This window comes from Cataglyphis hispanica, chromosome 1 (genome assembly GCF_021464435.1).
Source record: "Cataglyphis hispanica isolate Lineage 1 chromosome 1, ULB_Chis1_1.0, whole genome shotgun sequence".
NCBI classification, from domain to species: Eukaryota; Metazoa; Arthropoda; class Insecta; order Hymenoptera; family Formicidae; genus Cataglyphis; species Cataglyphis hispanica.
In genome coordinates, this window is record NC_065954.1 from 12,315,316 (window position 1) to 12,340,752 (window position 25,437).

The 25,437-nt window shown below is 29.6% G+C and overlaps 1 protein-coding gene across 19 annotated transcripts in view; it reads left to right on the top strand.

Moving 5' to 3' along the window:
• LOC126849214 (potassium voltage-gated channel protein Shal) overlaps positions 1-25,437 on the top strand; it is a 110,590-nt gene that overhangs the window by 67,899 nt on the left and 17,254 nt on the right. For 2 of the 19 annotated variants that reach the window (XM_050590907.1, XM_050590983.1), the window contains exons 5-6: positions 13,537-13,620; positions 23,266-23,574. The exons of 11 other annotated variants lie outside the window; for them this stretch is intronic. In XM_050590907.1, coding sequence (XP_050446864.1) covers positions 13,537-13,620; positions 23,266-23,406 — 225 coding nt within the window. In that variant the 3' untranslated portion in view covers positions 23,407-23,574. Of the gene's footprint in view, positions 1-8,784; positions 8,836-12,496; positions 12,725-13,536; positions 13,621-23,265; positions 23,575-25,437 lie in introns of those variants that run through there. 6 more of the 19 variants (XM_050591152.1, XM_050591573.1, XM_050591236.1 and 3 more) reach the window with 4 other exon arrangements.

Genomic DNA, 25,437 nt, shown 5'->3' on the forward strand with positions numbered 1-25,437 from the left:
TGTTAAATTGTCATCGCTTTCTAAAACAGTTTTTTATTCTAACATTTGCATTAAGCTGTTTGAAACATTATAGACAATCAAATATCACTTATTTAATAATTGAATAATTTTATTGGAATTTTTTTTCTGTATATTTATTTTATTCTATATTTCTTTTTTGTTTTCTTATTTCTCGAACGTTTATTATTCATTTTCATGTTGATCATATCGTATATAAGTACATATGATAGAAGAGTGTTATTCTTGTTCTGAAACTTTGTTTTCTGTTGAAAGAAATATTGTCTGAATTTCAAGGAAGTTTAGTGAAACAAGTCTCTATCTCCTTCACTTGCCATATCGTAGAGTCGTGAAAGATCTCAAATCCAATAAGATATCTTCGCCTTTCACTGATCTAGGATTTAGGAACAAGTCGCTCTCTATCATATCTCCGATTGCGACACGTGACCTTTCTCTTGCATTCTAAACAGAAGAATTTAATAATATTTTTAATTTTGTTTTTATTAAATTATCCACTAATTTATAATTATAAATAATTGAAACAATTACACAATTATTTTTATTATGTAATAATGTTATAATTATATTTAACTTGTTATGCTCATTAAATTAAAATATAATATAATGAGTTTTTGATTTGTTTATATATATATATATATATAATTTTTATAATTTTGCAAATATATTAAAAAACAAAAAAAAAATGTGCAAGTTAGGAGGGTTGCGCTTCGTTTTATTTAGATCCATAGAGGATCCAAATTCGGTAGGATCGATCCGTCTTCCAGAAGAAATTATCGACCTCATCTCTCGCGGAACGAGTTTCTCCACAGTCCCGTGTGTCCCATGTCTTCCATTTTTAGATTAACTCGACATATATATCGCCGCATCGAGTCCTGCCCCGAGCTCGCGACCACCCCGCTCTCGTCTAATATAATCGCTCATATTAATAACCCGTAACTCGATCTATATAATCCCCGTTCCATTACAATCTATCGAATCGCCTAACGCGAGCACACCGCGCCAAAAATTCATTCGCAAACTCGATCCAATGTGGCCGATTCACGAACGAACAGCTAATCGATACGCTGAGATAAAAATCCAGAGCTCGTGTTTTATTATTCATAGAAATTATAACTGCTATTTTTGCGAACATGCTGGCGTAACGTATTTTGATCGAAACGCGATGATGCAAAGCCGCTATACTTTTAATCTCAACTTGTTTCAATTATTCATAATTGAAAACGTAAAAAGGGAATTATGCAGAAGATAATCTTAAAATTTTCAATTTTATAATTGAATCGGGATTTACTGAAATTTCGACGACGAGTTCTTTTTAAAAGACCTGCATGCATATATGTATTATACATATAAACTTATATTTAATGAAACTTAAAACGTTAAAAATATACGAGAACTGCATAAATAAAACGAACTTTAAAAAAAGTGCTTGAATACGATGGCATAAGGCCATCCGCCTCGTGGCACTATAGTGGAGTTCTTCTTTAGCAACTCTCTCACACTACGAGCACGCCGTTAATTTTCTTAGTTTGCAACGAGTTTTTGGCAAAATACGCGACGATTGTTGTTTCTCAAACCCTTTATTCTCCCGACTTGGCTTCAGCAGACTTCTTTTTTGTTCAAAAAAACTAAAATCGACCTTGAAAGGCCGCCGTTTTCAAATAATAGAAGAGAAAATTCAACATTAAGGAAAATTCACTACGGGATCTACGCACTATTCCAAAAACAGGAAATTGTTACGAACGCCGAACACAACTTTATTCAAGTCATCATAAAACGTAAACTAAGAACGATAGCCTCATGTTCGTGATGTGAGAGAGAGATTAAAGAAGCTCAATGTACAGTGCTACAAGGCGGATAGCCTCACACCATCGCATTCAAGTGATTTTTTTTTTAAGTTTGATTTCTTTAGGGAGTTCTCGTATTGTACGTTCATATTCGCATTAAACTAAGTCATATAATGACAAATTTATTATCGTTGAAATTAAAATTAATATCAAGATTATTGCATTTTACTATTTAATTTTTTTTCGTTGATATTGTTTTACATGTATTTTCAATCTTGAAATATGCTTCTCACAAAAAAAAAAACTCGCATTTCTATCTAAGATTTACGTGACGCTAGTGATCGTGATTAAAGCTGGAAATCGCGAATACCATTGGCAATACCAAAAATAATATCAATCATAATTATTTACGGTAATTAACTTCCTCTGATAGTGACGGAAAATTGCGCAAGGAATTTTAAACTTTTTCTCATAAAAATAGCGACATTCGTCGCAAAAACGAGATTTCGAAATTAAGTCTTTTAAAAGTGACGAAAAATTGATCAATAGGGGCGAGATTTTTTTTGCTCTGAACTAGTTTTAAGATGAATGAATCCTTCCCCTAGGTAGGTTCGACGATAACGAAGAAGCGTTTGAATTATTACGATTAATTATCGATCGATAGCGATAAAGCGGTAACAATGTAGGAGCTCGCATGATGCGAGAGATGTGTACATATATATAATATTCATTAATGCACAAATCATTTCATTGGATCGTTAAAGATTGGTTTGCGTTGAAGAAGAAACAGAAAAAATTTTGGTTTTAATATTTATTTCTACGCGATTTTAAATTTGCTCACAATTTGAAATTTCTCTTTGCAACAAGGAAATGATAACTTGCACAAATTCGCAATTGTAATGTCATCAATAAAGGAATAACTACTGGGTAGAAATAATTACTGGGTTGTGGTGACTAAAACAAATTTTTTTTATCGATTTCGATAGTATCTTTAATATTGCATTTTTAATAATTTTTTTTGTTTAATAAAAATTGATAGATGAAAAGAGAGAGATAGTTACAAGAAATTAAAGTATTCATTGCCTTGTTGTAAGGAATTCAATTATGATAATGTTGATCGGATATCACGTAGGCATCTTTTGATTTCGAGCAGAGTTCGTTTTACGATTTAAAAGTAATAAAAGGGCGCATGCCAATTTGATACAAATAGTTTTCCCGCCGTGAGCAATTCATGTGGAAATACGGCGTGTTTTTTATTTACTTTTTTTTTACTCTCGTGGAGATTCGTGTCAACGTCATTCATTCGTCATGCAATCAATTTTACAAAACGATTAACAGTTGATCGCAAACCAACGTGCAATTTTTAGGAAATATAAAAATGAAACACGGTCATAAAATATATTTCCTGAGAAATATAAAAATTTTTAATTTAGTTTGTCTAATTTGAGAAAAGTTATTACTTTATGCTTCAAATTAGTATTTATATCTTTTTCAAAATATCTTTATTTTCTAAGTTTTATATTAAACCGTTTTGTTATTTGAAGAATTTTACATCTCTTATATATAATGTCGCATTGATGTTGATTTATTGATTGTTATATTGATGATATTAATATACGTTGAAGCTTGCGATCAGCTCTTAGCTACATTTTAGCTACGAAATACTTGCCACATTCCAGAGCGACCTGTTATTCTCGATAATGCGATTATTTTTCCCACGTATCGCGGCCTAAGCGCGACATGATGAAATCAAATCAACAAAATCAAGGAAATAAAGAAATTAAGATTTTTTTAAAAATCTCCTTTATTCCTCACACAATTCTTTTTAGTGCAAATATAAATATCGTATTCTTTATATAATTAGTGATGAACGTATAAATAAAAATATTTAAAATGAAATGTAATCATTTTATAGGGGATTTTTATGCAATAAAATGTCTCTTCCATCACAAGTGATGATTTTGTTTTATGTAATTTTGTAGTAACATTTGCAATATTTCAATAGATTATACTAAAAACAAATTATTGGATGTGATATTTATATTTGGGTGTAACATAAAAACTTTTTTTTTTTCAAAACATAAATATTACAAGATCTGTACTAAAAAAAATTTTGCAATTTATAACATATTGATACAATTTTTTAATAGCGCTATTTAAATACCATAGGAAGAAACGTCAAAATATTTGTAACATGACAAATTATATAAAATATTTGTTTGTTTTTTTATAAAATTTTTAAATATATGCTCGATGCATACGATTGTTAATCACGGTAGTAAAGTTTGTATTGTGCGTACGGAAAAAAAAAAATTATTTACGTTTACTAAGCAGGAAAGAGGATGGGAATCGATAATACTAATTATGACGTACAATTAAAAGTGTGAAAAAATAGCGGAAAATGTTAGTCGGGCAAACTAAAAATAAAACGTTTGACGAGAAAATCGCTGTCCCTGCACATAAGTTTTTACAATTCGCTGTACATAACCGCGTATGGTCATCCTTGCACAATTATCGACTTCAAGTTGATCCAACAGCCCTGACCTTAGAGCTACGCCACATGATGCATAACGCCTTATAAAGCGCGAATACAGAAAGTAGGTTCGATCGTTTCTCTATACCCTTCCATAAAGTGACACTCGCACATTGCAATTGTCGTTATCTCGTCGAGGTACAAATTTATGGAAACCAAAGTGTTATAAATGCATTCTTCAAAAAACAAACTTTTGCAAAGTGGATATTATTTTGTAAATGTGTATTACTTAATTTAATGCTTGAAAATTGAAAATTTGTATATTAAAAATTAAGAATTGCTTATTTAATATATATTATGAAAATTGAGATTTTGTATGGGTAATTAGCTGTTGTTATTTATGCGCTTTTCGAAACTCACACTCTTTTCGTCATGGATTCAATAATTTATTTAACATATCCGGCAATATGTTAATTTTTTGTCAAACTTAAGGAAAAAAGCGAAAATTATTAGTCAGGGAATATTAATATTGATATAGAAAATGGAGAAACATATTCTAGTACATACTTTGCACAAAGGCATCACATTTTTCAAGTACAAAAAGTCTTTATTATAAAAATATATTTGTAATCTTAAATTATGCAATGCGTAATTAAAGACTGGATTGGTATGTAAAAATAAAATAAAGTATGCTAAAAGACATGCAAAATTCAGGGAAATAAAATTTACGTTAATTAAAAATAAAGAGAAGGTAAACATATATTGTACATGATACTTTTATTTTATTTTTTTTTTATTTTGTTATATTTTGTCAAATTTACAATAAGAGCTGCAATTTATAATTTGTGATTTCGATATACGGTACAAATAAAAAAGAGAAATTCAACCACGTTGACAACCAGAATTTCGAAGGAATTAATTTGCTCTCAGATACTTCGGCGGAATTAATACCATCGTTATTATTTATACAATCCGCAACTACATACAGGTTGCGTGCAGCTTGTACATCTGTACGAGGCATACGGTTTGTATATGTAGAATGATAAGTGGCATACCCACGTTACAAAACGATGATCGATCGGTTGGTACAATTTGCACGTAACCTCCTATGTAATGGGTGATACAGGCATTGCGAATGCACATCGTGTGAGAAACATTTGCGTACACAAATCTAATCGATAAATTAATTTTAATCATGGCAATATCAATAACAATGCAGTATCACGGCAATCAATTTTGATATTGAAAAAGTTGTTCTGTGAATTATATGTATATGCATACATATATACGCGCACAAATGATATATTATTCTCTTTATTTATTTTTGTTAAATTTTTAATAAGATATTTTTTACATAGTAAAGCTAAATATATAGGAAATATAGAGGATCTTTAATTTTTTGTTTATATGAGATTTTGCAATGAATATATTTATATATGAATATTGCATTTAACATCTCAACTCGTGTCCATTTGTAAAGTTAAAAGCTTAAAATTAAAAAGCTTTATATGAAATATATATTTAATATTGAAAAAGATTTAAATATTATATTACGTAAATCAAAGAGTAACTATATTGAAGTAAATGAGCAGAAAATATCAAAGCTAGATTTAATGATTAAAGATTTTATCAGTTTGTAGGCTACAGTCCGAAGGCTAACAGTCCGATATTAATTAAGTAACAGGATAGTCGCCGAGAATCGTCAATTTAATCGCTCGTGGAAAATCTGGGGGCAAATTCTGAAGGCAGCTTCCGGTCATGCGAGCATGTCACGTGAATAATTCATTCCTTGGCCGAGTAAGATTCCTTTTCTTTCGTCTGAGCCACCCGCGTTCCAATTAGGGCGAAACGCTTCGATCGACCGTTCTTTGCTCGTTACGAAAATTCTTGTTGATCTTCTATGTAAGCACGAGCGAAAGGGCAAGATGAAAGGAATGGCAGCATGAAGAATACACAGAAAGAGAACGACAGACGGGCTCAGGAACTCGCGTACTCATTAAGCTCCGTTTTACTTGAGCTTTTCTCCAATACTTATCGTTTTATCTTGATTCTTTTTATTTTGATCAACGTTGCTCAAAAAGAAATTTGTATTGCATAAAATTCATTGAAGTCGACATTTCGTATTTCATTCTCATGTTTGCATTGTTTTAAATTTTTGAAATATATTATTTTTATTTTTTGTGATGCTCTTTTTCTGGTGGAATTAAATATTTTTATTTAATTGTAATTTTTTTTATATATATGACATATTTTATGATATTTAACTTCTCCGCGCGCGCGATATAACGTTGAACAACATGTTTACTCAAGAGAAGTTTAAAAACACTTTTTAAGATTTTAAATAAATTGAATTTTTAAAGAAATCCAATATGTGACACAATAATACTCTTTTTAAATTATTTCCGCGCAAGTATATGTTTTAGAAGAGAAAGGGCATAAATTCTATTATTCTCATATATTTAGAAACTACTGATTACCCAATATACGGGCAGCAATCAGATTGATAATTAATTACATTCAAATACATTCATTAATAGTAACAATAAGCAACAGTATTATATCTTTACTGTTCGCTTCAAGTAATCCTCTATTATGCGGTATAAAATATCGATCCTGGCAAATTGCGATTCTATAACTCCGATCTGTGCGATTACATTGTGCTTTATGCGATTACGAGTAATAATAGGTGGTTTACAACAAAATACGTTTCAGATTACTTTAATCTCTATGTGAATCTTCAGTTTTTTTTTTTTTTAAATATGCATAATTCGGTAATTTTGTGAATAGAATACAGTACATACATTAAGTAATTATTATGTATTTGTAAATAACAATGTATTTTTTTTTAAAATAGAATCTTAAATTAATTTTTTTTTTTGATTGTCAAAGTAATTATATCAGACATTGAAAGCTAGAAGGAATCCTTAAGAAAGAACCCTTTTTACAAATAGATATTCCGATTATTTTGAGACGTTTTTAAACAAATATATATGTTAGATTGAAACGCACGTCATCTGCAAGACGTAATATATTTTTTAGTTTTAAATAGAATTGTCTTATTATGTACTTAGTAAAGAAATATCATTTGACATAAAAAGTTTTATTCTATATTTTTTATAAATATTATTTTTTTAAATATAAAGCTCTATTAAACTAAATTAAAACTCGTTTGATATCGTTCAACGACTATACATAACAAAAGAGTGTGAAGTCTGAAAGACGCTGCTTCGTGTCTTTACATGGATATAAAGTGCAATATAAACCGCTATATAAGCATGAATATAGATAGCTATGTACGAGTCTATAATCATTGAATTATATAAAGTATCAATATGCCATTACAATTTTCGAAAGAATATATTATCAATACAGCTAATAATCCATGATATTTTCAGACTATCTTTGACAATCTTACGCGATAGAGAATTTGAGAAAGTGGTAAGCTTTAGTCATTTTTTTTTGATAATAGTGATATTAGATATTACATAATATATATAGAATTTATTAGAAATTTCTTTTAGTATTCGCCAAATGCTATAAAAAAACGCGTACATATTTTTTTATAAACACACAATGTATTTGTAATTGCTCCATTTATTATGTATTTATATAAGCAATGCAAAGAATTTAGAATTATTTTAGTGATTTTGTGTAAATAGAATTTTTTGCGCGGGAATTATGACGTTTTATGATAGGACGTAATTAAAGATCTTATTGCTAGAAATGTTTTATCACAATGCTATTGTTAAAAATATTTTTGAGTTACACAATTATAAGCATTCTGTTCCATTTTTTTATTAAATTATTATCTACATGGAAAAAGAGATATAAAGGCAATTGATTTTATTATCTACAGTTTACTTTTTGATATTTGCCCAGTATATTAAATTTTGAGACAATATAAAGATATAAATTTGAAAAAACATCAATCAAAATTCAGAGAATGTTTGCAAATGACAGGCTGTCATGTTTAAGAAAAGCTTCAACTTTTGAAAATTTGGGTGCAGAACTTTTACATTGCGGGATCTTCGGATTTGCTTAAAGCAAATCCGAGTCGTCATCGGAATTTCTTTCGCGGACACGGGAATTCAATTAAGTCTCACGCGCAAACGTATACGTATATATTGTCAGTCAAATCTCTTTGGATTGAAAAGTGGAATTCCGAGAGTGTCACAAAAAGTCCGGCAGATTTGCCAGCCCTCAGTTTTATCACGACGTCGTAATAACGTAATAGCTACGTAATATCATCAAGCTAACAGTTTTCGGCCCCTTATAATCAACGCAATTAATCATGATCATCAAAAACGGCTATCACTTTTTATGAAGACATTCGGAAATTAATAGAGGTCGTATCGTTAGATTCGCGCGTTAATATTTATAATTTCCTTTTCCGTTCAAAAAGTCATCAAAGCTCGCATCAATGTTGGCGATGACGTCGCGCCGGATTAACCGGCGCATTATAATGCACGCTATAATGTAACACGAGTTGCTTTTATGAATAATGCATAGCCGAAGGAACAGCGGGAGCCTGTAGTGGAGCACCCACTTCAGATCAGCCAGGCAAGACAAAATTGAATCTTAAGTGTACGTTCTAAAAAGCTCCGTCGATCCACTACTTGTCGTCGATCCAGTAACGAGCACCGCCTTTTTGATCATCCGGCTCTATTACTATTAATTGTTAACCATGCGACAAAAGAGGGTCTACCACGCTCGATCGCGTAATTTTGACTGAATATCGCGCACTTTGATGGAAAACATCAGTAAGTTGCATATTTGTAAATTTGTACAGATTTTTTAAAGAAATTTATATATTGTGGAAAATTAACATAATATTTGTTAAATTTGATATTAAATCAAATTTATGAATTAAAATTAGAACTAACTCAATTGATTAAAAATTTATTAATCCTGAAATATCGGAAATTTGAGGATTAATAAAATAAGAAAATATAATTAAATATTGACTTGCTTTGGAAATAATTAAGAATAAAGGAATTTTTAAACTGTGAAATTAATATTTTGTGTGAGAAAAAATGAAATAATTACAATGCTTAACAGCTTAAGAAAATTGGATAGGATAGGAGGGATTCATAACGTGAAAAGTATATTATATGAAAGTCATGGAAGCTGAAAATTCAAAGAATTGGAAACATATTAAGCGAGTCCATATAAATTAGCATATTCATAAGATGTAGGACTAAAATGCTTATTACCAGAATTGATATTATTGCGCAAATAATTTTATAAGCTATATTAATTCAATTTTAATAAAAATAATTTGCCGTGACTGTCATTAGAGTTAATTAATTCAAGCATCATCTAATTATGTAAAGCTGCGTTGAAATTATCGTTAGGACGAGATGCAAAAGTGCTGTTAAATCTAGTCAGTTGAAAATACCCGCTCGAGCGTGCCGGTGTTCTTCCCCAACATACCAACATGTCATTTAATTTATGTGCAACAGATGTAAGGGCGTACTATACAATTATGCCTTGAATTTATTTACTTTGTCGTGCGGAACTATCCTGTACATATATTGTATACAAATATTTCCGATCGTGTAATTGCATGTCCAGTCGCAGAATTGTTATCACTTTGTACAATCGAAAATCGTATTTACGTTATGCGCGTTACATTTCTATTTCAATTATTTCTAGCAACAAGTATATTAAATGTATCAAAGATATAATATTTTGATTATATAGATTGTTACAAAGTTGTTGTTGGAAAATTTTTCTTTTATAATGTCTGTATCAACTTTTGCGTCTATAATACCGTAAGTCTCATTTTAGACTTTTTAAATTCTCTAATATTTGAAAATTTGTACATAATATTTTAATATTTTGTTTAAGTTCTTTTCATAAACTAATTAAAAAATTTTTAGTTTTTCCCGCGATACAATGGACTATATTTTCTGCAGTTTATTATTTCAACAATTACTTTATCATGCCTATAATCGCTTTTTATTTCTACGCAAAGATTGACGCAAAGTTCTATCCCTCAAGTTACAAGTTTTGCAACGTCTTGTATAATTGTCTGTAAATAACTATATATGTATGTATACTATATCATTCGCTACCTTCCGGCTCGAAATCTTATTCCATCATAGTGAGCAAGATTAATTACGTATTACTCGTTATCCTGTCAAGCGGTGTCGATTACAGCCTGCCGAATGATTAATCGATCTGAAAATCGAGCGCTTTCTCCTTCGTTAATAACTCGCAAAGATTCTTCGCTATCCACGTTACGTCCATCCACGTTACGATTTCGCCGTCAATTTGCATTGATTAATTGGCGTCCAACAGGTACGATGAGATCGGATATAAACGTCGCGAGAATATCGCACTGCAATTTCGATCGATCGTTACGACACGTTTTTTAACGATCGGGATTTAAACGAGAAGTAATATCAAAATTCATAAATACACGATATTTTTTATCGATACTAATAAAATTTTAATAGCATGATTTAAATTTATATCACATTTTTGCAGTTATTTTTTGAGATTAACTTTTGACAAACATGATAGCTTCTACCGAGCTGTCCAATATTTTTTTGTATTTGCAATATTCATATTCATAGTTATTGTTGTGTTTTGAAAGAGATTTAATAAAAGGCAAAAAATTTTTTTAATCGGAAATATTATTCCCAGAATCATATATGCACTTTAAAAATATTTGTTAGTACATTGTATTATATATGTTATATATTTTTTTAAAGAAATTAGTTCACTAAAATTAATTATTAATTAAAACTAATTAAAGCCCTGTTCGAATAAATAATGCAAATGACAATTCACATGTACATATACATATCTAACATAATATATTTGTATATTTTGTATTATAAACATGTTGACATTTGTGTGAAAAGTCCTTAGGAAGTATTTCTTTCTATATAAGGTAAGAATTGATAATGTACAGATCGTCTTTAATTCCTGACTTCGTTCTGTCTCTTATTGTATGTTTTGTACTCCTGCCGCACAGGATATATTGTTCAAAACATGCACTTATTTCCTTGTACTTTTTGTGTAAATGTGATATATTAATTTATGTGTATGTAATTATTAATCTCTAATAATTATATTAATTTTTATGTATATATATATAATTAATAATCTCTAATAATTACGTCTTATAGTTTATCATAAATCTTAAATTGATCTTAAATTTTTCGATGAAATTTGATTGAATTTATCGAAACTCATAGAGAAAATGTGTAAACATGCGAACTTTATTTCTTTTGCTCTGCAGCACCCGTTATTACGATTGCAATTTGACGGAAAATGATTGCGCCGAAAATAGCGTTGTCTGCAGGCACTCATTAGTTTATCGCTTTGTTGATCAGCGGAAAACGTGCGATTCGTTCGAATGCAAAATTGTCCTTCACGCTTTCGAATGCGAATTGTTCGACTCGGTTGACAGAATGCACACGATGCGTCACATTGACGCTTGCGAATTAATTCGTTTTCGTCGATGCGCGCAGTATGCACGTCGCTTCGTCAATTGGCAAAATTTTTCGTGGTTATTGGATCAGTCGAAACGCCATGAAGCCTATGATCGGCGATATGATATATATTTCTTTAAAAATCGAATGATGAAGTCGATTTTATTACTCACACTGGAAGGTCAGAAAAGATTAGATCGTGAAATTAGGAAGTTATTGCCTTCTTCCGGCACACATAAGCTTATAAATCCTCCAGGTTTTGTAATGGAATGTCAGTTAGGAAGCGGAGATTGTGCTAAATAAGGAAAAGAATAAATATATCTTTTGAGATTATTTTTCAATTTTATTTTAATGTAAGAATATGCGCTATGAAAAACTGTTTTCTTTTTTATACAAATAAGCTTTCAATGATATACTTGCAATCAGAAACTCTATATTGTTGCTGATTAGAACCTCTATATTAAAAATGCATATTGTAGGAAAATAAATAATTGCAATAACTAGTTCTGAGACATCTTTTCTTATCTATGTCGATGACTATATCATAAATAATTCTATTAAGAAGTCTAGTAAAAAAATGGTTTGTTTAAAAAAATAAAAAAAAAAACGGTATTTTTGCTAAAAAAAACTTCATTTCCACACCCATTCACACACACATGCATAGATCGATAGATCGCGAGAGTAGATGAAAATTTAGGGAGAACTCGTAGGAAGCATTAGCATAGGTATGCCTAGCGTGCAACAATGTAGTGTGTGCTTGTGGTTGTGGATTTCAGCAGGCGTACAGTCAATACATCCCGGCTACAAGAGCCCAAGTGTCCGAGGCCCAGGTTGGGCAGACGGGGGTCGCCATGGACGGCACTTACCTTGTCGAGGCCTCGTTCTGAAAAACCCCTTTGCGCACTGTAGACCGACATTCTAAAATCGAAATCGAATCGGATATTTTGACCAAATAAAAAAAAAAAAAAAAATAAAGAATGAAAAATAAAAATGATAAATGAAAAGATACCAACATCGTGTCGCATTAAAAATCGAGAAATATATTAGAGGATGTGTCGGCAAAATAAAAATATAAATAAGTATGTAGAAATTCAGATCACAGACATTGCGGATGCATAACAGAGCTGAAACATGCTTGTTCGTCGACGTAAAGCGGATGTAATCTAGAATAATTAAAATGAAGGTAAAAGATATAATGTATATAATACACGTATTTAAGACAACAAAAACGAGAGAAAGCGACGGATATATGCGAGTAATCGGACGAGTAACTGAATGAGAGAGAGCAAGAGAGAAAGAGAGAGAGAGCGAGATATATATATATATATATATATATATGTATATGTATATATATCATATATATATTATAGAACCAAAACATAATATATGTATATCCGATTCTCGCGTCGACAAAAGTAGGCAGTCTAAGAAAATCACCAAAAAAAAGCACAAACAACACAAGTAAAGACACACACAGTCGCGCAAAATCTACAAAGTCAATCAATCAAATTCTTCTATTTCATCATTTCCGTGCCATCTTCTACCCCCAACGATGTCAACAATGACCACTACGACGATCACAATGATGCTGCTACTTGGATCTATCGACGATGATTGGCGCCGCTTCATCATTCTTTCCTCTTTATCATCGCCCTTGACATACTTGGATGAAATCGCCATTGATGACGACGACGACAATGTGGACGAAAACATCGGACAAACACGGAAAAACAAATCATACAAATTTATGGCGACGATAATAATAATGTGATCGACGTTATTGCCTTCATCGAACGATCGGTCAAAAATTACATAGAGTCTGTCCTATCAACTGACTACGAACGAGAGCAAGGACAGAGTGGTGATCATATATGGCGACCGTATACAGGTGCGAAAAAAGGTAAAGAAATAATGCTGCTGGCAGACAATTGTGGAAACGATAATAATAATAATAATTGTAATGATGATGATAATGATAATGATGATGATGATGCTAATGATAAGAGAAAAATGTGATGGGATATGACATAAATGTGATAGATTTATGTGTGATATATCAATTATTCGAAAAGCGCTTCTGCCATGATATGAAGGACACTACATCAGGATCTCCCCAGCAGTCCCTATCCCTCCCGGTGCTCGATAATGTCTTTAAGAATGATTTCTGGATTGGCTTCTTCGATGTCCGCTTTCAAAAAAAAAAAAAATTTTCTATTTTTACTACGCTTATTTAGGGATTCTTGCATCTCTCGAAGACTCATCGCTAGGGGGCTGTGCATTTAATTCTTATACTATTTAATGTGCAATTTGCTTCTTGTGATTATGAATGTATGATTGCCATGCTTTTAGGGAGATGAGTGGATATTGAATGCTTTTAGAGATATTCGTACGGTTTTAAGGATGATTAATGGTTTTCCGCGCTGGCTGAGCTTTATTTCAAATGTTTTATTGCATACCTATAAGCAAAATTCTGTGATTTGCACAGTTTAGAGATATAAATATATGTATAAGTATAAGATATAAATATAAATAATTTAATCAGTTTTATTTGCACAATTTTTATCATTTTTAAATAATACATGTGTCTAATTCTTTACATGTATTTAAATTCATTATCATGTTACTTTGAAATATAGTTTCATCTAAATGTATGTAATTATATGTAATAAATTTTTATTTAAATGTAAGACACACAACTCGCAAAAATCTCATATATTAAATTAGCATTTAAAAAATATTTTCTACTTTATTTCGATTTATAAGGGATTTATGAACTTAATAATGTAACTATAATGCGATATAAAGATAAATTATTTATTAACATTCAACTTCCAATGAAATTTTTTGGTTGATCCTCAAAACGGTCGCTGTTTAATTAATTATTGCATGATCGATGATGATTGATATGCTGCAAAGTATGTAGCGATAATTCTTTTTCTCTGCCTATCTTTTATTAAATCTTTCTTACGCTCACAAAGTTACTACAATCTTTGCAAAATGGGGTTTATTTATAAAATTTCTTTTGAGAAAAAAGCTTAGGAAAAAAATTATATTTTATTATCCCTATATATTATATATTATGGATAAAAAATCTATATAGCTCAATAAATTTATATTTTGTGACATCCGCCGATATTTAGGTTCGATATATTTTACTTAACAGATTTATTATCGCAAACCAAAACTTTTTACTTTGCACCCGTGTGCGAATGTTGCAGTTATAATTAAGTAAAACACGCAAAATATTGAAGGGCTATTGTATTGATAGTTTCCATTGATATGGATATTTCTATCAGAAATATTCACTGCGCGTGTAAAATTTAGGGCATTTATTATTCTTGTGAAGTCCGTTAAATTAATAATTTGATTGTGGCGAACATAAAAATTGGCGACTAATGTTTTATGATCAATATTTTATACCTTAGTATTTTTTTTATACAATAGTATAGCATCTCTCATACTCCTAATCCTTGCGGTTTCGTTGTACTTTGCAACTTGCAACTTGCATCTCGAATCTCTTTTTTTTCTTTTTTAAACTTTACACAAAACAAGCTGAGCTAGACTTATTCAAACAAGAAGAGTCGCAAAAAAAATTGCTCCGTTTTTTTTTTTTTTATTACGCGTGAAATATTTTTGCTATCCTCTTCGATCTCCAATTTTCTTGCTCTTTTTTACGATTTATTTGATTTGATTGGATTTTTTTATCATTATCTTTGTGCAAAAATTTAGAACTTATAGTGAGCGATGTAAAAATTGTATAATTTTGTAGAACTTTTTATTTTGTAGAACTATTTTAGAACTATTTATTTTTTAAAGAACCTTTTATATAAAATTCAATGTTTTGGAAATGTAATGTTTTTTTTATAAGCATATAATGTTTTTACAAGATTCTTTGTAATTAGAAAAATTTTAATCATTTTGAAAATAGAAAGATAAATATTTTATATAAATCATTTTATAATTGTTTAATGACATGCTTTGTTAATTTGATTGTGTCAAATTTGAAATTAATTTTGTTTAATTAACAATAAGACTTCATTAAAGTTTTAATAAAATAAAAAAATAAAATTTATATATATATATATATATATATATATATATATATATATATTTTATAAATAAATAATATAATAAAAATTATATTTGATATCTTTATTAAAGAGAAAATTAACTTTAAATTAAATAAAATGTATTTTTAAAAGAAATTATAGAAAACCTGGTATACAACTTATTTATGACTTAACTTATGACTATATTTATACTATTATTCACTTTGAAAATATGAAATAATATTAGTTTTAGTTTAAATATTATTATTTATTTCAAATACATAAATAAATTTGAATACCACTGACAGTGCTTTCGTTTTCTCATGATCTCGTATTTTTTTCAACTAAATAAAAACACGAGAGGCAGATTTAGGAGAATAGAAGCTAAAAGGGGCATAAACGAAAGCAACAGCCGTGGAATAGATTGTTTGTTTCTCTCGCTCTGTTTCTTTTTTCCATAGCTGCGCGATTTTCTTTCGAGGCAATCTTTGGCGTCATTGATTGGAATACAAGAGTTTCGTGTCTTTTTCGAGATTTTACGGTCTGAAAAATACCTTTGCAGTCGAATGCTCGCTTTTTTCTCTTTTATGCTTCTGCGATACATTTCACACGTGCACCACGAAAATATTTTTTTAAACGTTCCCCAAATGAGTGATAGAGGACGACTCATTGCAGCATTTGCATTCACGGCAAGCCTATTCGAGTGTATCTCTTTTGTCTTGATTTTTTTTGTCGATAAATTTATTCTGCAAATACATATTCAACACGACAAATTTTTTGCTCTATATTTTTTTATAAAATTATGTTGTTAATGTTATGTGTACACAACACATAGATACATAAAATAAAAAATTGTTCTAGATTATCTTCATACATAATTAATTAAAAATTATTGGAAAGCGACAGGAACACAGTAATTTTATATATATTTATTCTTTGCAACAATTTAAATTTGAGAATATACTCGTTTTAATTCCTGTACACGCGCGTGATTTTACAATTCTACTCATAAAAATTCCATAACATTAAAATGCATCTCGAATGTCACGTAACAAACAAAACTATAGTTAAATAAGCGAGTTTGTCGTGTTTGTATTACACACAACAGCATTTAATTTGAAATAATCAGAGGTTAAATGACTATCTCAACACTGCGTATTTGCAGTTCGGATTGCAAAAAGTACGTGTTTGTTTAAATATATTTTGTAAAACTCGCAAACAGTTGTCGAAGCATTTGCAATTTTAATCAAAATACTGTCGCTATCTTGTAATTCTTTTACCTCACTGTGAAATGAACAAAATAAATTTACTTTATTTATTTTTCATAAAATAAATTTTGAAAGTAAGCATGATAAACTTCATATAAAAAAGAAAAATTTTTTTATACATTAAATTTTTTATTTTTGATATCCATTGTTTGCAATATTTTTTTATATATTATTTATGTATTTTATATTTATTATAGTTTTTATATTTTTTATATTTTTTTAGTAATTGAATTATTCAAATTATTATTTGGATTAATGTGTTATATATATATGTATATATCTTATTTATATTATAGTTTATACATAATAGTTTATATATAATTTATATGGATATCTTTTTACTTTATATATATATATATATATATATATATATATATATAATTTATATGGATATCTTTTACTTTATATATATATATATATATATATATATATATATATATATATATGTATATATGTATGTATATATATTATACTTAAAAATTAGTTTTATATTTTTATTAGTTTATTTTGATTTATATATTTTATATATTGTATTTTATATAAATTATTTATATATTTATTTTATTATTATTTATAATTATTATTGCTTTATATTATATATATTCATTCTTAGAGATTCATATTTAATCCTTATGTATACTCTATTGATACAATATATTTATATTGGTTATGACAGATAAAATAATACATTTTATCTGTCATAACCAAATAAGTAAATAGATAAATATAAACTAGGTTATAATAGCCATAGAGTTGAAATAATATCTTGTTAAAATGATACTAAAACATAGCAAAGGAAACGAAAATTAAACAAACTAAACTAATTTATTTGTAATGGACTACAGTATTTTATGTGAAATATAATTAGATTATATACTTTACTTCAAGTGACTATATCAAAGAACAAAAGCAGCGCATTTATTTCGGTGAAATTTATTATTGTTCGTTTACAGCTGCGGTGCAAATCCTCTCGTATAAATTTAATATAAATCTACTAAATTTTGCATAAACCCGCCGGTGCGTCAATACATCGAATAAATTTAATCGTAAAACTGTCTTTACAGCCGTTGTTCAAATCGAATGCGTTTAAAGAAGTGATGTAAAGTTTTTATTAAATTGTCAATGTTTACTTTATATATTAACTTGATTATATTATCAATTTATTTTTCATAATTTCTCTTTTGATAAAATTAAGCTGTTAAATTTTTCAAACTTTGCTATATCAATCTAAACTTAAATTATTTTTGTCCTATAATTTTGCTAAAGAAATGCTAAAGAAATATTTTTAATACAAAATTAAATAACGTGAATGAAAAATTTAAATGAGAATTTTGTTATTATAACTGCATTTAAATCATTGATATGTTGTTATTTGTATTTTATAAAGCAGAAAACTTTAATGTTGATCTACATTCTATAGCTATGATCTAATATTTTTTAAATTTCTTAATGTGCGATCTTTTACTCATGCCTTATCTTTTGCAAAATTTTAATGCAAAATTTGTTTTTACATTGATTTTATAAAGAGCATCAACGCAATTATTAAGCATTGATGCATTTAATGATAACATAAGCACTGCATTTGGTATGGTTGTATTACGTTCATCGATCGTGCTTCCCACATTTGCATTTACATATCATAAATTTATTTTCGACGGATTATATTATGTATCGGTATTACCACAGATTATACGTTTATATTGCCATCGATAAATTACGTTGTACAGGGTATTTATATTGTCATGTGTAAATCATATTTTATATCTATGTTCTACATATTAAGATGTCTGTATATGCCTATAAAATTGTCAAACGTTATCTCGGAAATTCAGTTTTGACTATAACGTTGCTACTACTCTTGTTTTTCTTTCTTCTGATTTTATTTTATACAATGCTAAATTACATATTAAAGAATGCACAATTATATAATGAGCATTGAAATGTAAGTCTTATCATTCTGCGGATTTTTATCGGGGGATTTAACATTTGCGCGTGAAATCCAAGAAGTGTGCACAATAATTTTTTAATATCTATAGTGGATCTTTTTCCGTGCATATAAACTGTTTATGTATTTTATCACGATTTTATATAAAAATAATTTTGATTGGCATTCTACGTCGTTCTTAAAGACTCATAAAAACGCTAAGTGCAAACTGTTCAGCGTTTTACTGCATTAATAAATTCGTTGGATATTATTAGAAGAATATACCTTGAATATTTGCGGACGTTCACGTGCCACAAGAGAAATGAGAGATGTAAATAGCTTCATCATAAATTTTATTTTTATTTTAATTTTAGTAATTTTGTTTTCTTTTTAAACGAAAGTAACGTTTATTTCGCATTTAATTGTACATTCAATTTATTTATTTATATCATTATATCAAATAATAAATGGATATAATATATAAGCTAGGCTCAAAATTAATTAATTTTCATAAAACTAGCCATTAAATAATGAAGTTAATGAAACATTATTAAATGAAACATTAAATTATAATCTTTCACATTTTTATATGTTATACTTACATGTCATCACATTACAATCTCTAAGAGAAGGAGTGAAAATCCATAAAACTATATATTATATATATATATATAATTTTCTGCTAAACAAGAATTAGACTTTTGAGTTTTTAAATAGAGAAGAAGAAATCTGTTTTTTATATTGTTTCGCCCGCGATGGTTTACGAGTATACTAACAATTACTATCTGTTAATTCTTTTGCCTATTTTTCTACAAAAAATATCATTTTTGTTATTCTAAGCTCGAATGCGTGTCTCCTCTACATTTGAACACATTATTCTACAAGCATCCATTTGATACACGCGTGAGATCTGATGACATGTTACGATTTAGTGCACTTACGCGTGCGTGCATGCTAGGCGCAACTGCGACGCGTGGAATCTCGCGTGATGGTGGAATTATTAGGGCTTGTCGAGTAGAGTAGAAATTATTGGGTCGGATGCTTTTCATGATTTCACGACGGATTAAGGGTCGCACGTGTGGCGATATGTCGCAAAGATCGATTTGCGCGCCTTAAATTTGTTGAGAATTTACTGCATTGCGGTTTGCGCGAGTGCACTCATTGGTGAAGACAAGAATTTTTAGATCTTTTAGCAGAGCGTATTTAGTGGATATTTTTTTGATATTTCAATTATATTAGTATATTGAAATTCTACAATAAAAATTTTACTATAGTATTAGACTCACAATATTTTAAATATATTAATAATGTCGCGATTTTTACTGTATAAAAAATTATTCTAAAAGTTAATATAAAGAATATATTATTATATTAAAAGAAATATGATGTAACATATCAAGATCAATGTATGTTTAATACATTAAATTATTTTTGTTACTGTTCAGAATTTTTTTTTAAATAAAAATAATGATATTACGGTATTATATAGATATGTCAATTTGCTGTTACGTGAAACATATGTTTCGAAGAATAATAAATAATGGTAACAGATATCCAGAAATTTGCATATTGCAGTAATATTTCAATATTCATAAAGATATAAAAATATCTATTGCATATATATATATATTGCAAATCTTGATATGTCACGCGCGTGCAGGATATTCTTAAATATTTTTAGCTTGTGATTCTAAGAAAATATCTATAAAATTGGCATAAAGCTGAGAATAAGATATGATATATGACATATATATGTTCAACATTTTAATTTTCTATTTAAATTCTCTTATTATTAACGACAATGTAATATACAGATTATATTAAAATTATAAAAATAAATATAGAATTTTACAGTATTAATTGTGCATATATATATATTATATAATAGCTTAATTTTTGATGGATGTATATTTATATATTATACATTACACCTGCCACAAACTTAAAATATAAAACAGGAAGAGATATTAATTTTTTAATATGCAGAGTTAATTAATAAAAGTACTTTTAGTATTTTTATTTGTTAAAACAAAATGATGAAATTATAGATTAAAAATAAAAATCTAAGAATAAAATAAAATAAAAAATAATTTTTATTACTTTTTTTAACTTTTGTATGCTTATTAAACTAAAATATTTCCCTCCAAAAAATTAATTTTTTTGTTTTTTAAAACAAGAAATTCTGCAAGAACCTTTAAAATTTTTAAAGTTACGTATGCCTAAAATTTATAAAAAAATTTAATTAAACCTCCACATAAATTTTCCACAAATTTTATTTGATAAATAAAATAAGACAAGAATGAATGGTGCGGTAATTGACTACGTTCCGTTTTATCTTCCTCCAATCGATCGTTATCTTGGCACATTCACGCTACTAATTGCAAAATCGATTTACGATTACCACTACGCTGTGCAATTACTAATAGTGTAATTAAACTCGGATAAGACCGATCTGTGCTGTTATTAATCACGAAAGACGTATCGTAGAAAGTTACATTGGTTAAGTGCAGCACAATAGCCGTGCGATTATTGCAATAAAGTTCTGTGATAAATATTTGAAAGGATCATGCTGCCAGGATGAACTGTAATCTCAACTTAGGAAAATGTAAAGTATGACAACTGCTTGTTGAAACTGTTACGCTGCGATATCACGTCTATTTAATTTACAATTTACGCTTGTGAGACTTATAACGCACTTCGCATGCGGCTGTAATAAAGATCTCACTCGATCGTTTTATTCTTCAGAGCCGGTATCCTACAGAGAATTTTTATTTCTAAAAGGCTATTACAATTTTTTCTGACTGTTATTGTATACAATAAGAGATTACAATAATTATATTCCGTTTTATATTAGTATAATTTTAAGTATAATACAATCTTTGAAAACAAACGCGAGCATGGTAATTTATAATCACATTTAAAAGTTATGATTATATTTTAAGCAGAAATTTATCGCATGTTATATTTGTCTAAAGACCTGTATAAATTTTTATACGTCGCACGTCTTTTTTAAATATTATATTACATTTAAATTTTAATAGAAAACAGGATTTTTAAGCATATTAATTTACGGAAAGACTTTTGCAATTTTTTATTCTTAAAATTTAACGTAATTTAATTATGATTTTATTAAAATATGTATATACAATATATGCAATACATATATTGTTTTGTTAAAATTATCTGTCAATACAGCATTACTACATATTATATATATATATATATATGTATAATTATATCTTTATCTTTAAAATTGAGTTTTAAGTTTTAAATTTTGTTTAGAAGAAAAGACGTATATTGATCATTATAATTAATCTATAAGTTAAATCTATGTTATTTTCGCGAATAGAAGAATAATTATATAGTCCATAGTAGCTTAAACTGCGCGTTCGAATTAATTTGAACAATACATGTGCATATATCAAGTAAGCAAATCGAACATACATGCCGTGTTACCACACAAAGTGTCTTGATTCGGCCCTGTGTGCATCGTTTGCTTCCTTCTATCTTCATGTTTTACATGTAATAGTATGTTTGAGTTGTTCTTGTTGTTGTAATTGTTGTTGTTACCCTTCTTATTGTGTATTTTGTCGTTATTTGCTTCGTACCTTGATTTCCTCTCGATAGCTCCCGCTCGTTATATCTCTTTCTCACTCGTCGCATGTTTCTCTTAATGCACGCGTAATTCTTTCTTCGTCTCACTTCCTACATTTTCATCTTTCGATCTCTCTTCATTCTCTTCTGTCTTTTTGGGATGGTAGCCATCCAAAACTTTTCCCGAACCTCTCGTCTCCTCGGGAGATTTATACGCGTCTTGCGAGCTCGAGGATCGTTTAAAGTCGATCATGAGTTCGGGCCACGTCAATTTATTCCAATCCGTAGATCACCAAAGACCCTTGACTCTCGAAATCGGAATGTAATTTCACACGATTGACATCTCAGCTCAATTATAGTTTCATTTCTTTCCCGAGGAGGACGAGGAGTGAAGAGAAAAAGAGAGAAAGAAAAAAAGAAAGGAGTAGACGTAATGTACGTACTTGCTTAGTCTGGATTTAGAAATTAGAAGCTAGAGAACGAGAGATTGAGAGCTAGAGTAAAAGCGGCGAAAATGCAAGTGTGAGCGAGAAGGTGTGAGAGAAAATAAGTGAGAAAAAGAGATAGGAAAATAGAGAGAGAGAGAGAGAGAGAGAGAGAGGGAGAGAGAGAGAGAGAGAGAGAGAAAGGGAGCGCGAAATGGCAATAAAGGAGAGGAAGAGCGACAGAGGGAGAAAATTCAAACATGTTCGAAATGCCACTTGTTCCAGGACCTAAAGAAGCGCGATTCGCACATCTGCGACATGCAGGCCCTACAGCCACTTCCGGCCCCCACCAACACCGCCAACACCGCGCCCGTCATGACTACTTCCGGTGGGCAACCACCGCTCCCGGTATCGGAGACCGTTTGAATCGCGACGATCACGAGAACCGATCACGATCGTCTGTGTGTGACAATGCGTTAATCATGCATTATCACACCATCACTACTCACCTATAAACTCACCGCCGTTCTCCTCCACACCTGTGCTTGCTGAACCCGATGAAACGAACCACAGTCGACTACGGTCGAAGCAACGGTGAGCCATCAATTACGATCTTTAAAGGACGCAGCGCGAACCACCGGAAGTAGTCGTGGATCTTGTTAACCCGTGCTGAGCATTTTTGTTTCGCATATTTCGGAAGTTCCGTAAGTGATATCGCGATCTTTTGTTTATCCAAAATTTTCGCATTTATTCTAATTTTTATGTAAAAAAATTTTTATTTAAAAAATTTGATAAATTTAATGCAAACTGTAATTAAAAACTTTGATTTAAATAATTAAACACTAATAATTAAAGTTTTGTATATTTTTCCACGTGAAATATATATAACAAAGTCTCTAAAATATATTCATAATTAAATTAAAAGTTTTAAGTTTTAATTATTTTAAAAGAGTTTATTTTATAAACTTCCGAGAAAAAGAAAGAGAGAGAAAGAAAAAGGAAGAGAGAGAGAAAGAGAGAGAGAGAGAGAGAGAGAGAGAGAGAGAGAGAGAGAGAGAGAGATTATGCCGCTTTCGTTGCTTCTGTAAATATATGGAGCTTTAGATAGGATCGATTTGTATCGAAAATACTCTTGAGCTATGATGCTTACTAGCACAACTTCGCTAAATTATGTGCATCGCGATTGCAAGTATATCGTTGAATTCACGCACCATTAGTTTTGCTTACAAAATCTACTCGCATTTACTTCCGGCGATTCGCACTACTACCCTCGAATATATATGGATCGATTTCTATAGCTTCAGAAATTTGAGATATGATGATTGAGGTTTAAATGAAGTCACTCCAATCTTATAGTTAGAATCGGAGTTGATTTATTCATTTAAAAAATGACGGCATTATTTTTTTACGGTAGACGAATATTTTTTAATTATCCTTCTTTATACAATCTTGACAAATGTATAACAACTTTAATATATAATCAATAATTTTAAAGTATTTTAAATTTGTTAATAAATATTAAAATTATTAATAAAAATATTAAAACAATAATAAATATTAAAACATGTTAATAAATATTAAAACATTTTCTGGTAATTTAGAGCGACGACGCGCGTACAAAATTTGTGTTTCTCGTAAAGAGTTCTTACTTTTAACACTTTGCCGCGATCAGGAAAAAGAAACCTCTCCTTTTTTTCTATTTCGAGGAGATCATGCCGAAAAGCAAATCAATCGAGTCGTTCGAAGGCGGATTGACGATCGGGACTAGTGAAGAGGAAAGGTGATTTATGATCGGCTGGCGAGTATAAGACAATTTTCCGAGATTACTTTCACTTCGTTTGCTGGCTTGAAATACGGTGCGAATCCGAGGGCAGGCCGTTCGCGATTCGAGATCGTCGGATGAACCCTGAGTGCAGGCAATTTTTTCGGATTTACGTCGGCTTTCCACGACGCGGCCTAGTTTCGTCGTAGATGCTCGCTGAATCGAGCTACGACAAAGCAATCTTCTCCGGTGAATCGCGGACAAATTTCCAGTGACATGCATCCTACAAGTGAATTGGATAATTGAAAAAGCTTACGTGTCTAGAATATGGTGAAGTAACTGAATTTATACGTAAATCTCTTGCATTCTTCTCACGAAGATGCATTGCTTTAAAAAGCAATTATATATAAATATCTTATTTTGTCTACAATATTTTTTTTTCTCCATGGCATATTTTTTCCTTTATTTATTTGATATGGAATCTTTCTGCTTTGCGTAAATTATCATGCGTTATCATAATTACAAGTAGTAATTAATTAAGATAACTATCTGTTACACAAATCTCAATCATCATATAATCGCCTTTTGTGAAGCGAATGTTTTGCTTCAATTTCAGACAATTTCTGCCTAATCAATATACAGTGACACACACAAATATATATTTTTATTCATATATATTGTAGGCTTTATATAAA